Source organism: Arabidopsis lyrata (assembly GCF_000004255.2).
Source record: "Arabidopsis lyrata subsp. lyrata unplaced genomic scaffold ARALYscaffold_7, whole genome shotgun sequence".
Classification (NCBI taxonomy): Eukaryota; Viridiplantae; Streptophyta; class Magnoliopsida; order Brassicales; family Brassicaceae; genus Arabidopsis; species Arabidopsis lyrata.
Genome location: NW_003302549.1, coordinates 4,852,531 through 4,867,878, shown reverse-complemented (window position 1 = coordinate 4,867,878; position 15,348 = coordinate 4,852,531). Strand labels below are relative to the sequence as shown.

General features: G+C 32.5%; 3 protein-coding genes across 5 annotated transcripts; 1 reads left to right on the top strand and 2 right to left on the bottom strand.

The window, feature by feature from the left end:
• Nucleotides 1–417: 417 nt before the first annotated feature.
• Nucleotides 418–1,434, bottom strand: LOC9303435 (uncharacterized protein At2g29880). Its single transcript, XM_021016804.1, is given in 4 exon segments — nt 418–504; nt 506–532; nt 534–680; nt 1,429–1,434. Coding segments are annotated over 4 exon segments (267 nt in total).
• On the top strand, nt 811–3,742 carry LOC110226895. 2 transcript variants are annotated; one of them, XM_021019795.1, is made up of 4 exons: nt 811–1,014; nt 1,789–2,278; nt 2,351–2,579; nt 3,582–3,742. In XM_021019795.1, exons 2-4 carry the CDS (start codon nt 1,805–1,807, stop codon nt 3,728–3,730), a joined length of 852 nt encoding a protein of 283 aa, XP_020875454.1. In that variant the 5' UTR covers nt 811–1,014; nt 1,789–1,804; the 3' UTR covers nt 3,731–3,742. The 2 variants fall into 2 exon arrangements, 1 of the variants encoding a protein (XP_020875454.1); XR_002330776.1 differs by lacking the exons at nt 811–1,014; nt 1,789–2,278; nt 3,582–3,742 and adding an exon at nt 2,677–2,997 and having other exon boundaries at nt 2,501–2,579.
• Nucleotides 3,743–4,137: 395 nt separating this feature from the next.
• Nucleotides 4,138–7,919, bottom strand: LOC9305458 (VIN3-like protein 2). 2 transcript variants are annotated; one of them, XM_021017461.1, is made up of 5 exons: nt 7,735–7,919; nt 7,520–7,611; nt 6,230–6,625; nt 5,526–6,152; nt 4,138–5,444 (listed from the first exon to the last, which is right to left on the bottom strand). In XM_021017461.1, the coding sequence occupies exons 2-5, from the start codon at nt 7,536–7,538 to the stop codon at nt 4,330–4,332; spliced, it is 2,157 nt and encodes a 718-aa protein (XP_020873120.1). In that variant the 5' UTR covers nt 7,539–7,611; nt 7,735–7,919; the 3' UTR covers nt 4,138–4,329. The 2 variants fall into 2 exon arrangements, with proteins under 2 accessions (XP_020873120.1, XP_020873121.1); XM_021017462.1 differs by having other exon boundaries at nt 4,138–5,408.
• Nucleotides 7,920–15,348: the final 7,429 nt, after the last annotated feature.

Sequence of the window (15,348 nt, the reverse complement as noted above, 5' to 3'; positions counted from 1 at the left end):
CCAACAATGCTTGAAAACAAACGAGAAGCTTTCGAAACCAAACGAGACTTGTAAACAAAAAATAATTAATCTAGCACTCCATCACGTTACGCATAATCCAACCATAAAGCTCATCAATGGACATACTAACAAAGACTTCTTTCATTCCTAATTGGTGAATCAATTTAACCGCATCGTAACGAACTGTTTGTTCCAAATTAGGAACTTCTTTGATAGCTTCCCATACATTATTTTTCTTCTTCTCAGCCTCTCTTTGTTCAGATTCTTTTTGTTGTCTTGTTTCTCTTTCTTGTATTAGATTGAAGAGTTTATGAGTTACTGTTGTCAATGAATTCATCTCGGTATGGACTTCTTCTGAATCTTCACTATGAGTTGTTGGTTCACCTACATTGTTAGTATTGCTTCTACGCTTCTTTCTCACAGGAAGATTTTCTGAAGGGCCCCTTAAATTACTGTCTACAAAAGGCAAAGGTGTTTCATGACCTTCCTCGACATCCATAGAAAAATCTTCAATAGAACTTGTTTGCTTTTTTTCCAGCAATTTCACATGTTCGAGCATCCGTACCATCACCTAATCCAATAGCATTCCCATCGGTTGCTATGTTGTCCCCAAATATCATCTTGAGATCATCAAATTCTTCAAACGTTTCATCTCTGAATTTTTTGTAACTCGGATGCGCCTAAAATCCAAAGAAACATATTTTAGCATAATTACAAATTTCACAGTTTATTTGCTTATTATCTTATTGATCATGCAACTTTCCACGTTCTTTTTAACATTGTATTAAAAAAAAAAAAAGCCAAAAGGAAAAGCTAATGTATGTGCAGTTTACCTTTATATAATTATTCCACACCTCATCTGAAGCCGTAAAAACTTGCTGAATTTTTTAACAATAGTATTTTTCTTTCCACTGTAAACTTGCTGAACACACCGCTTGAATTACGCCAACCCGAAGCAAGACCGTCTAAAAGTAAATCTATCAAAGTTCTGGTTTCTTGTGGACTCCATGGAAGGTATGGATTTTTTTCTTGATCTTGTTGTGAATTGCTCATTGTTTTTTTTATTGCTGTTAAGTTTTGTGCTACATAAAAACTAGTTTAAGAAGTTAGTTAATATATAGTCTTTTCGTTTACCAAAAGGTTCTTATGAAAAATGGTGATTTGACAAATTCTCGATTAAAAATTGGGAAATCTTACAATTTCTTGAATCACAAAAAATTTCGTAATATATTACTCCACTTGAGAAAGCTTCCATGTAAAATGTTCTTACAAAAAATGGTGATTTGACAAATCTTACAATTTCTTGACTCACAAAAAAATTCGTTTACCTAAAAGTTCTTACGAAAAATGGTGATTTGTCAAATCTTATAGGAAATCTTACAATTTATTGACTCACAATATATATATATATATTCTTTCTCTACGAACTTTCATGTTTCATTTCACAGTTTTTGTTTGAAAAATGTAAAATGTACATAAAACAAAAAGTAATATGTGCGTTTGTAAAACGTAAAATTTACATAAAATAAAAATGTAAAATATACATATAATACAAGTACAACACTATAAGAACAAACTGTTACTTTTCCATTAGTAATAAGAAAGAGATGGCGCACCATTGATAAATTTGTAAGTGTATTTTCTTAACTTTATACGTTAATTATATTTTTAAACTTTCTTGTTGTGAGATCTCAACACACGTCTCCACCTCTTTGTTGCTTGATTTTTTAATTATCATGTCATTTACTTGTAAGAAAAGTTTTACGAGTTATATTTTTTGTGTCACAGGTGTACATCATCAAACATGGATCGAGCCCATCATGGAGATCAAGAAGTCCTTGAAGAAAGAGAAAGAAATGCATTACATGATGACGAGTTGGATGCTGATATTATTTTGTTGGTGCTCTTGATTTTGTTTCGGATGTTGTATTTGAGGAAATGCCTACGACATGGACCTCAATATTTTCGACAGTTGTATCGAATGTATCCACAAATATTTCTGAAGTTATGTAAAGAACTCCGGGAGCAGACAAGTTTATGCGATACAAAATATATTAGTGTTGAAGAAATGGTTGCAACTTTTCTTCTAGTAGTCGGTCAAAATTCAAGGTATTGTTATACAAAAGACACTTTTAATAGGTCAACGTTTGCAACAAGCGTGAACTTTCACAAAGTTTTGCGGGCTCTTAATCAAATTGCTCCAAGTTTGATGGCTAAACCGGAGATTGCAGTGCCTACCAAAATTAGAGAAAGTACGAGGTTTTATCCGTATTTTAAGGTATATCTTTCATATAGTTATGTCTTTGCTTTTTCATTATCTTTCATGGAATATAATTTTATTGTTATTTAGGATTGTGTTGGAACTATTAATGGTACACATATCCTTGCAATGGTATCACAGAAAAAAGCGCCTTCTTTTCGTAACAGAAAAGGTGATTTATCGCAAAATGTGTTGGCTGCTTGTAATTTTGATCTCGAATTTATGTATGTTCTTAGTGGATGGGAAGGTTCAGCTCATGACTCAAAAGTATTAAATGATGCTTTGACAATGAACAGTAATCGACTACCAGTTCCAGAAGGTACGTACATGTCTTTATATTGTAAATATGTTTTTTCAACAAGACAAGTGCTATATTATTATTGTATCTTTTATAAGAAATTATTATTGTATTTCAGGAAAGTTTTATGTAGTAGATTGTGGATTTCCAAATCGTCAAAACTTTTTAGCTCCGTATCGTGGTGTCAGATATCATCTACAAGAATATTCTGGTCAAAATTCACAACCAACGAATGCAAAAGAGTTGTTTAACCATCGTCATGCATCCTTAAGGAACGTGGTTGAAAGAATATTTGGTATTTTTAAATCTCGATTTCTATATTCGAAACGGAAATATGTGTTCTAATCTTAATATAGTTTAAATAGAGTCATTATTTCTATATTCGAAAAATCGAATTTGAAATGAACCATGCAAAAACCAAAAGAAAATCATTCTACATAAAACCTATTTTTTGGAAATTAAATATATATTTGATTAAAATCCGAATACATGTTACTATTATTTATGAACCGAAACACCAAAAATCGTAAAATTTACGAGAGACACGCCTGAATAACTCTACAAAACCCATCTTCACTAGCTATATTGATGTACTTGAATAACCTTCCAACGAAAATACATTTTAAAGTCTTAAGTTCGAGTCTTGCTATTAGGGAGGCGACTAACTAACCTACTATGATCTCTGTTTTGAGGGGATTAAAAACCTAAAACTCGAAATCTTTTGGTTACCGAAAAAAAAAAACACTCTTTTGTAAGCACGCAATTTCCAATGAATTCAAATACTAAAAAAGCATACTGATCTATATATATAATTTGGCACAAGCAATAATAATGTACCAAAAACTTTGGTAATAAAATTTGGATAGCCAGAGATGTACGACATGTTTGAAAACTTTATCCAGGACATTTTAAATACAGTTCGCAAGTTATTACAATAAAGTATTAGTCAGGTTCCATATCTTGCATGTGTTGGTTTACATAATTTTCTTCGAAAGTTTTGTCGAACGGATAATTTTCTGGAAGAAGACGAAAGTGCAGAAGAAGTTGTCGAAGAAATTAATGACAATAATGATGAAGTTCTTACAACCCAAGATCAACAGAGAGAATATGTCAATCAGTGGAGAAAAACAATAGCATCAAACATGTGGAGTGATTCAATTGAGAATTTATAGATCAGAACGTGACAGATTATTTCTTAAAGATTGTAATGTTTTAATTTTATAATCCTTTTGTATGAATTTCAAATCTGCTTTATTTGACTTTAAATTCCACTTTATTTGACCTTTCAAATCCACGTTGTTTGATTTTTAAAAGAATGAATTTTGTGTGAATTTCCAAATGTTACTTGGGGTTATTGGATCATTGATTTGAATGGATTTGGAAATCCAAGTAAAATCATGTGTTATTCAATCATTGATTTTAAATTTTTTATAAAAATCATGTGTTATTGGTTCTATGATTTACAAATACTTGTGATGAAAAAAAAAAAAAAAAAAAAGATTTACAAATACTTTTTAAAATCATCCCAATAATTAGAATTAAATCCAAAAGTCAACGAAATTATAATAATTCAGTCTAGTACTAAATTATAAATGGAATCAAATCCATAAAATAAAATAAATAATCCGACAAAACAAACTATTCGATAGCAACAGTACTACTGTTCTTGCATGGAAATGTTCCAATAATGCAAATTTCCCAATAATTAGAATAACGTTTTGAAAATGACTTGAAAAAAAAACAGAGCAGAAGTTCCCAAATCTCCCCATCTCTAATGCCACAACTTCATACAGAATCCAGATGGAACAACCGCAGACGCACCGCTACCACCAATCGCAGAACGCTTTATCGAAACGCGGTCGTTGAAAGTATCTATGAGCTGCTCAGCTAAAGCCATGGGATCATCAATAAACGTATCAATGAATATCTTCACAACTCTAATCTCTTGTGACGTTGCTCTCAAGCTATACCAAGTCAGAAACTTCTGTCTGAAATTCTTGTCGATATGTCCTGAACACTCGAGCTGTCTTATGATCTTCACACAATGCTCTAGTCCACTCTCTGTTCCTCCATTCGCTGAGTGATCACCGTTGTTACAATTGTCTTTAACCGATTTTTCAATTCTGGCTTGACGGTTCTTGATTTCATCTGACCTGAAGGGAGTAATTGGCAAACTCGCATCTGAATTGTTTCGATTACTAGCAAGATTATTCGTAGTAACCAGGGCTGGAGTTTCAGATCCGAATCCGGATCCGGATCCGTTCTTATCCAGAACAGCTTCTTGTTCTTCCTCATCCAACAACACAATCTGTTCAACGTTATTCTCAATCTGTACAATGTCTGATTCGGTTGTCCTCTTCGCCCTTTTAGCAGCACTTTCATCAACTGAAGGAGAATTGTTGTTGTCGTTCTTTGATGGCTTCTTTGGCACAATGTAATCGTTATTGGACTCAGCTTCGACAGAAGAAGGATTAGAAGACAATGTGCTGCAATTTGTGAGAGGGCTTTCGCTTCTTTCGACTCCCGAAGAGCAATTCGCTCCTTCTTCAGCGCTACGTGTCAAAACATTGATTTCATCGACGCCCATTTCTCTGGTTCCACTATAGGACACAACTTTGAAGCAATACTCGGAAGCTGGAGCTAATCCAGAGACAACAAATCTTGTGTTTGGAGTAAACAATGTGCAAGTCGATTTCTCCGGGTAATCTTTTTCTGGTACCTTGCGATGCCAAATACTGTAGTGGACGATGTTTGGAGGTGAGGGAATTTCATTAGAGGCGAGAACCACTGTAAGTGAAGTCGCGTTAACATCCTCGAACCTGATCTTGGTTGATCCTGTGGTTGCTGTATCTGCAGATATCTCATTACTCAATACATAAGAACAATCTACGAAACAAAATCAGAGAATCAACGTTATTTAACATACTTGTTATATTACTCAATCGTTGAAGATATAAAAATTCTGACCTTGCTGCATCTTGGAGCTGCGAGATGAAGGTAATGCAGCAACATCCGGAGGTTTAGTTGCTAGAGTTTCAAGAGATTCAAGAGCAGAAGAGCAAAGTTTCTGCACATCGGGTCCCGAATGAAGTCTGTTTACAATTCCTCTACCCATTTTCATAGGGAGACCAGTGAGAGGACCTACATCAGCTTCAAGACTCTTGACAGCTTCATCCACAACCATACACAGATTTCGGTATTTTGTTGAGCTCTTCAATAGTTTCTGTACTAAGAAAAGACGGTAACAAAGCACATCTACCCTTCTGGTTTCTTTAGCAATCGTCAATTGCTTCTTCCAACATTCAAGCAAACTGTTTGCTTTACCGCAAGAGACACAATAGAAGCAGCATCCCTCACTTTGCTTGTCTTTTCCAAGACCGGATTTTTCAGTCTTGAAAGCACATTCAAGATGACACGAGAATCCGCAAGACTCACCCTCAAATGGAGGATCTGAGCTACATGTTAACCAGAGACTAGGATCTTTGTTATCATCATACTTACGACAGATGCAACAGGAACACCTTCTGCAAAATGAGTCTTCCTGTCTCAGTACAGCACGGCAAGCCAAATTCTTGCAGTAGATAGTACTCTCACCTGACCAAATTCTATTTTCGGATTAGAATGCACCAAAAAGTTGATAACATTGAACCCAAAACAGAAGATTTTTTTACCTTTAGTATTAACCGAGCTGCAGCTCCCTGAGGCATTGTTGCTTGTTACGTTGTTGCTTGCTGGAAGCACATACCTAGAAGGATTATCGACCTTCCTTTGTCTCTTTGTGTTTCTCTGAATAGGCAAACAATCAGAATCTCTCTTCTTTCCTTCATTCTCTCCAGGGTTTTTCTCGGATACAATTTTCAAAAGGGTCTCGATGATCTTGACTTTGGTCAAGCCAGTATACTTCCTTTCTTTTCCCATTTCTGCGCATAAGATCTGTAGAATCTCTTGCCGGCTCCATGCCTGCAAGACCTCAGAAGCTAGATGTGATTGCTTCGACAGTTCATAAACAAGCTGTCTCTTCTCATCAACACTCATTTCATTGCATTTCGATGAGTCACCTGCAGCTCCTGTATATAGAAAGAAAAGGAAGTCAAATTACATTTTTGGCTCGAAGTGAAGGCAATGGAGAACAATGTCTTAACCAGAAACACACAAACTATCCAAGACTAATACAGGAATCTGCCTTAGAACCTTGTTTTCCAAAACTAAGAAGAATGTATACAAATTCAAATACAAAACTAAATTGGAATTCTGAAAAGTGAAACACTTTGTTCATTTAAAAACAAAGATAGTTCAACTACCACCACAGGACAACAATGCTGATAAGGTTTGATCAATAGACATCAAGGAGTCAGAGAGAACCAAACAATAAGACAGCAAAGATAATGTTCTATAGGATGCAATAGACCAAGATCCAAAGCAAAGAATAAGCCACAAGTTAGAGAATGAAAGCATGATTCTTTTAGGTAATAGAACCCACATTCATCAATCATGCCATCATGGAATCTTATTCTATACACATAACAAAAGTCATATAGTCTTCTGACGCACGATTAAATTAAAAACCCAATTCATCAAACCAATGATAGTGGAAAAAAACACACACAAACACACAAGAATATGGAGTTAGAACCAATCAACCAAAAAAAAGTAAAGACCCACCATTTAGAATCACCAATTAGAAAACATAAAACTTCCAATAGAAATAGAAAGATTAAAGAACCCAGTAATCTAAAATCAGTAGCAAATTAGTATAAAACATAAAGTCTCCAACTTTCGAAAAAAATTTGAATAAAATAAACACAAATTTGAGAATCCAAAGCTTCTTCATTCATCACCAGCTAAAAACAAAAAGAAGTAAAAAAATATGTTTTTTTTTTCTTGAAACATTATTATAGGGAAAAACAAAGAGACACGGATATCGATAAATCTTAAGCAACCAATGAAACCCAGAAATCTACCATCGAGAGAAGAATCCATGAGCGTAGAGAAACTGTCAAGAACTAATCAAACCCACATTATCATCATAACAACCACTCAGAATCTTCAAATCCTGCGATGTGAAGAAAATAAAAAAATTAGGTAAACGATTGAAAAAAATAAAAACTTTATGGGAGTGAAATAAAAACAGAGGAGAGAGAGATCGGGAAAAAAGTATTAAAGGAAAGAAAGTTACCCAATAAGGAAAGCTTAAGAAAAATTCGTCAAGAGATTGAATCGAACGGTTTTTTTTCTCTCTCCCTCTTCGGAGAAGTTCCCGGAGAACGGATACACCGGAGAAGAGAGAGAGAGTCGTTGTGAGCGGAGAAGAGAGAGAGAGATTGACGCTGTGAGATGGGAAGAGAGAGAGAGAGAGAGAGAGAGAGAGAGAAGATGGGACTATGGAAGAGAGAGAGGCCTATAAAAGAGATTAGAGGAGATGCAGCTTTTTGGTGGGCCCCCAAAAAGGGTAAAAAAAAATGTTTATTATTTATTTTTTTACTTTTTTAATGTTCACGTTACTTCTGTGATTTTGGTTTAGCGTAACGTTCGTAATTTTTTTTATATAAAAAAATTGTTAGAGATTGATTTAGTAACTAGCTATTCTTTTTTACAGTTTGAACTTTGAATTGTTTATAGTAAATCATGTTTCATATAAAGGAAATTTTAAATTTTGAGATGTGAAAAGTAAATTGTTTTTGACGTCACAGAAAAAGAAGAAATTAAATAGAAAATTAGGAGATGACTAAAATATGGTCAAATTTAGCAAATATTGAAAAAAGATTCGTGAGAATTAACCAGAAAGTATATTGAGAAGATATATTTCTCCCTAATAAAACAAAGAGGATTTTTAGTTCCTACGAGTCAATCATATATATATATATATATAATACATTAATACGTATGCAATTGGTATAGTTGTATAATTATGTGACACTTATATTATCTTAATTTGTTTATTTTTGAATAAGCATGTTGCATAATAACACGCGTTAAATACACATTGGCCAATTCGAATACGTGTGTGTTACGGGAGCATTGGCTATTGGGAAAATTACTTGGATTTGAAGGGGATAAAACGACATGTGCCAAACACAGTACACCGGCTAATAAAATTAAAAATATTAGTGGTAAATGATCATTTGTCTTTATTTATCAATACCGAAACATTATTTTTGAAAAATTGTTTGGATCACAAGTGTCAAGTAGTTTTAGACATATGGATAAACAATTTGGATTCTTTTGGGTCTTTAGCTTTTGTCTAACGTACGAGAACGCATCGAACTTATAAGAAAACAACTAACCGTTAATAAGTACTCCACTAAAACTAAGTACACACCTAATCTGTTTTTCTCACTTTCTTGTCTAGTGTACACGCAGACATCTACTTCTATTCAAATTCAGAATATGGGAATATGGGTTTGCTTCTGTGTGCTAGCAAATGAAGATAATATGGTCATGCTTCTTTCGTATCATTTAATTTGTTGTTATTGAATCTCCACCTAACCTAGCTAGCAAGCATCTATGCCATAGTAAATGCTAGATATTATTAGTACGGATAACATACATGTTTATATTGAAAAAAGTGAGTTTTGATTTTCCAAATAACGACAGCTCTTAAGATTCAAACTAATGACAAATAATGTGTTATGTAGATATTGACATATTGTTTGATAATCCTATTCCTACGTGGCTACGTCTAAGCCAGATTATTGTTGACTTTTCGTTGACATATGTTTAATCAGTGTAGCCAAAACCAAAGCCCCATGAATTTTAGAACGACTAGTCGTGAATTGAAACAACTACTTTTGGCTACTTTAAATCCAATTGATATATTCTGTATACTTACGCGAAATATATATACGATCGTAAGAGCAAACACAGCGGAGTAACCGAGCATGGGGTGTGAATATTTTAAAAATGAGAAATAATATACTGCGTTGTTTCTCTTCACACTCGAATTTTAACTCACACCCGAGTGTAAGATAATAAAAAAATCTTTCTCTCTTTCTCTCTTTCTTTCTTTCTCTTTCTCTTTTCTCTCTCTTTAAATTAAAATAATAAAAAAATATTTACATCCCACTAACACACACCCACCCAAGTTTACCATTGCTGATGGTCTAATAGGTCTTAACTTTGGAACTAATTATATATTTCATCATCTGTATTGGTGGTATGAATATTTTATGCGGAAGTCGTGCATGGTACATTGTTACGAGCTGGATATGACTAAGAATCCTATATATGCAAGAAAACTGTTAGACTTAATGGTGGAAGAATTAAATAATGTGGACTAGCAAGTGACAACATACCATATATATATACAAAAGAATTAAAACTTAAAAACAATATTAATGTTATCATCTCATGTGGTCCCTAAAGGGTTTGTTCAGTTGTGAATTGTGATAGCTTTACCAACAAAAAAAGAAAAACAAATTAACAAATCATGAATCATTGAATGGGGTAAGTACGAAAAGTGAGATAAAAAATCTCATTCACATATATTTCATAATATTTTGTCTTTGAGCAAACTACTATATAACATTAGTTTCAAAAAATAAACCATTGGTCGTGAATAGTATTTAGTACACTTTTGGAGGAAGTAGGGATGTGATGAGATAAAAAATCCAGAATGCTAGTTCGACAGACGGTATTATTAAGTTTGTAAAAACAATATCATGATCAAATTTGGTTAACCTTGATACGATCATGCCATATATAGCCTTTTTAGACTCGTCAAACATGTTATTTTCTTTTATTTTGTATTATGTGGTTAGTTGAAGATTAACCATCAAAATCTCATGGGCATACATAAACCTTAAAAAAAATCAATCAAATTTAAGTAAACCAACAGAATAGAAACAGAATATTTTCAAGCCATAGGCTAATTTTCACAACATCCCTACTAATTAATAGTACCATATATGATATATCTATATATTATATCTTCTTGCAATGTTTCTGGTGAAAGGTAAAGGCCAAATTAATATCGTACATAGTATGATTTTGTGTAGTTTGATCTAACTAACGAATACCATCATATATAAAAAGCAATGAATATAGTCTAGTGGTTTCGTCATATCAAAGTCGGGAGGCAGGCCCGGCCCATAGGACAGGCAAGTGAAGCCACTGATTCGGGTCTCAAATTTTGAGGACCTTTTCAGATAAAAATTTCTTAAGTTTTTTCATATATGTTTATACTATGAATTTTTGTGTAGGGTCTTTTTAGATAAATATTGTGGGCTTTTTCATATACAAATAAAACAACTAAAGACTTAAGTAAAAAAAAATCATAAACTCTAGAGAAAAGAAAAAAAAACGACCATACAGTTGTTAAAATTTTTTATAATATTTTTCTTAGTTTTCTTTAGTTTTTTAATTTTCTTTTTGACTTCTCTGTTTTCTTTTGATAATTGTTTCACAGTTTTAGTTTATAACTTTTGCTGGTTAAGTGTTTAATTTTTTTTTTCTTTTACTTGTTTCAATTCGTAGAAATATGTCACCACTAGAAGTGTGATATGAACAAGACATGTTATTTAGGAATTGCGTAGGGCACTCATATATGCCGGACCGGCACTGTCGGGAGGTGTGAAATTGTATCTAGTGGATACGCACACTTGACTTAATTATATGTTTTGTGTCATAGATTTCATAAGTGGCATGAGTTTTGGCATACCACGCTAAACAATTTATTTTACGTCGGTAGAAACTTGAAAGCGGAAAGTTTGTTTGTTAGAAGAAGAGTGTAGAAAATATGATTAACAACAAATTCTTTAGCATAATAATTGAATCTTCATCACAAAAAGGTGTTTAATTATACTTGTAATTGGGTACATATATGGTCCATCCGATCAACATAATTATGTCCTTTGTAGCACTTTTATGGCAATTTTTTCTTAAAACGCACCAACCGGAAAATGTCATACTATTAATAAATATATATTATAAGAACAAAAAAAGTCACGAGTTCTATAGCAAACTATCGTGAATTCTTAGTCATCTTTAGCTTATTGCTTTTGGACAACAAATCCACTTACATTATGACACATACGCACACACAACGTTGCAGAAAGATGGTCGCAAAGGAGATTCTCTATATGCGGAAAGAGTCAGATAATTTATTTCCTAATCCATTTTAACAATAATTAATCAATAGTACAGCTTCTTCATGCTTTATTGATTGTAAAGAGTGTTTCTAGGCAGACGAAGTCATAGCACCCAAGATCTGGATACCAAACCATTGAAACTTACAAAACCAAGGCCTACTTATTTGATAAATGAAGGCCCATTTGGCCCAATTCTATTATCAACATAGATAAATTAACAATAGTGTGGAGAAAAGTATTTAGTTTTTTTTGGTTGTGAAGGCCCAATCGGCCCAATTATTAATTGTTGTCGTAAAAGCATTATTAATTAGATTTTATTGATCGAAAATGTTGCTGATAGATTAAAATCAAAGAACAAAAAGTCTCTTTTTAATGTAGACTGTAATTGGTTGTATTATGTATATACTGTGTTTTGTTCACATATATACAGTAGAAATGCTTTAATTTTGTTTTTATTAATCACTATGTAAACCAGTCGACATATGCAAATGGTTAATTTTTTTGGTGACAAATTTGATGATAGTTGACAACATGAAAAAGGAAAAAAAAAACTAATCTTGCAAACCTATGAAGGAGTATTGACATTTTTATATTTTTCTGCATTAAGAAAAAAAATATTAATGTTTGAACCTTTTTTTCTTTCTAATTAGCCTCACCTCAAAGGTCCAAACAGAAATGGTAGGCACACAACTCTTAAAATTTGTATGGATGTGTAGAGAATTACAATCAAATATATATTGAAAATCATATTTTAATAAAATGAGACCAAAAAGGCGGGTCATTTCAAACAATTGCAGAGTACAACTATTTTATGTTAATAAGATGTTTTTTCTTGGGCATACAAACTTTATTTTGTTGATCAAATAAGGGTACAACAAAACAATAATATTGATTAATACATAAAGTTTGATGGGGAAATTAAGTGGTTAAGATTTGTCCACCTGGAAGTGTTAGATTCATATGATTCACAGTTTCCTTATCAACCAATGAAAACTACATTGCTCATCAATCTCAGTATCTCACCACGTACGTGGGCTTTTTATTGCCTTTCTCTCATTTACATATTTTGAGCCCAACCAAGTCTATTTATTAATCACTTTTCTCTCATCTATAAACCACTTTGTTGTACTTGTATAAATTAGCAAACAAGGATTTGATGAAAACAAAAACAAAAACAAAAAAGATGCAAAAAAAAAGGGTTTATATTTCTGTCAACAATAATGGTTTTCTAGAATTTGAATTTTTATTTCTACAATAAGAAATAGAAGACTTATAGGTGTAATCTATATCTTCACAATTCACACTATTGATTTCTTCTGGGAATGTGTTTTCGTAAAGGGAAAATATGGTTTTAAGGCATTCATGTGTTTTGGATGAGACGTTATTACCAAAGAGATTATGTCGTTACTAAAAAAACTATATCTTTGATACATGCTCTGTTAATCCTGTTATTTATTTATTTTTATTTTTTTTTGTTAACTCAGGGTAAATCCTTAAGTTTATAGAAGGGACCATGACTAATCCCTGGGGAGAGGGTATTCTTCGGATAGAGTCTCCTCCAAGTTTTCAAATGGGCTGTAAACAATGGGTCCATACCCATGTGGCCAAAGAGCCCATATCCATGTTAATCCTGTTATACAACGAAGGTCTAAGAGATTAATAAGAATCATTTTTGATATCATACCAAAAGAAAAAGAATCATCTTGACTAAGTTTCTAATTTAGTTCAAACTTTTTAATTTTTTTAGAAACTTTGATTAATCCAAATTCTCGCTCTAGAGTTATTTATTGAAATAGATATCAATTTTTTTTTTTTTTTGACATCTTTAGATCGACAAGGCCCGATCCATAGCCAATCCCTACTACGAGGGGTAACGCGACTTACTGAAGTCAAACTCCAGTGAAGAAGGCAGAGTCAAGTGGACTTAACCACTTGACTAAAGGCACATCCCCATATATCTATTTTTTATTCATATGAATTATGCAACTTATGAGTTATGAGACGTGAGAACAAATTTGTATAGTTTAATGATTACTTTTATTCATTTTATTTAGTAGTTATGTTAAGATATTGGATAAAAATGTTAAAAAAGACACGTGTGTCGTTGTGGTGTTTCATTTGCCTTGCTTTCGTTCTTCTTTGTGGTGAATCTCTTTGGAGATCTAATAAATTGTTTTTTGGCAGTATCACGACGGTGACATGTATGTTGATCGAGAGGAAACGCCATTGATAACCAAATTGAGGCTGTTGCAACTAAATGATTAGTGAATAGTGATTACTAGTATATATAGGCTCTCGTTCGATTTTAAAAAAGAAAACGCTCCAAGATTATTGTTACCTTGTATTCTTTTGAACATATAATAAAATGATATCTTCTAAACTTAAATAATTCAACCAAATATTTGAGGGATCATTAATTTGAACAACTTTGACATGCAAGTGGTTGACCATACTCCATACTACAACATGTCTGCGCTAGGAACTTTCTTACTATACTTCATTTTAAACCATTAATGTTATTGCTTTGTCTCTTTAAATTATAGTATCTAATCTATCGTATATTATTATTTACATTGATCATAAAGCGCTTGCTAACAAAAATATAAAAAAGAAAGAGTCAAAGTTCCTTCCATATTTGACCAACCAAGCTTGACCGACTCGAGATTCAATGGGTCCAAACTCATAGTGGTCGAGGTAAGTTGGTCAATCAAAATACCACGGGCTATATGAATTCGCATATTGCTAACACTGCGTATTGACAAAAAATTCTAAACTATGCGAGAATTAATGTCCATTCGTAATGGTGCAGTTATTCAAAAACAACAAATACTTAATTTTTATTTTGAATTTTTATTAGTGTTTACTAAATGATTTTCGACCACCAACTAAAAAAATGGAAGGAGCATGCCGCTAACAAAATAGACAACTTACATTTTATTTTATTTTACCTTAGAATAAATGCATTTAGTTAGAAATTCTAAATTATTTTTTTTTTTGTTTTAACGTCTGGATTTATTATTTATTGCAAATTATAAAAATTGTTACATATATGATTCCACAACGGACAATTTTCTTCCGATCCTTATTAGATCTACGATAGACTATACTTTTTCTTTAATGCTTTTGACGGACACTTTCAATGATCCACGACCTGACGACACTTCCCTCTCTGCATAGAATCATGGCGAACGGGTATTAATTGTACATCGTTGGAGATCTTTTGCACACTTGCCTCCATTAATCTGCAAATTTATTAATAAATCGCACTATCTCAATTATAATTTAATTTATAAAAAAAAAAACATTTTACTCTATACGCCTCTATTAAAATTTGTATACCATCATCTATTTTACTTAATTTAAGCTTTGTATAACGAACTCTCATTTTTTGACTAAGTACAATGACATTATCAATATACAAAATACAAATAATGCTACACAATTCCCTTAAGAATAATACAACTATTTTCTTTTACCCAAACAAGTTAATTATTTCTTTCTCTCTATGTTTTTTCTATTTTGCTCTTAGTTTCGCACTCTAATATACTTTTCTATATTTGTAAAATTAATTTAATTGTCATATTTATATTATACAACCGTTATGTTCCTAAGAAGTATCTCTTATACAACTGTTATGGATCTTTTAAATAAGATAAATTGTATTACTGTAAATAGGCTAGAATTAGATTGTCACAACAGGAAGA

Excerpts from the sequence above, each read along its gene's own strand:
- LOC110226895 (XM_021019795.1), top strand. The coding sequence starts at position 1,805 with ATGGATCGAGCCCATCATGGAGATCAAGAAGTCCTTGAAGAAAGAGAA. Across the intron at positions 2,279-2,350 it reads GGTTTTATCCGTATTTTAAG|GATTGTGTTGGAACTATTAA; the intron begins GTATATCTTTCA and ends ATTGTTATTTAG. Across the intron at positions 2,580-3,581 it reads TCGACTACCAGTTCCAGAAG|AAGACGAAAGTGCAGAAGAA; the intron begins GTACGTACATGT and ends ATTTTCTGGAAG.
- LOC9305458 (XM_021017461.1), bottom strand. Across the intron at positions 6,153-6,229 it reads CAGCTCGGTTAATACTAAAG|GTGAGAGTACTATCTACTGC; the intron begins GTAAAAAAATCT and ends GAATTTGGTCAG. Across the intron at positions 5,445-5,525 it reads CAGCTCCAAGATGCAGCAAG|ATTGTTCTTATGTATTGAGT; the intron begins GTCAGAATTTTT and ends TTTGTTTCGTAG.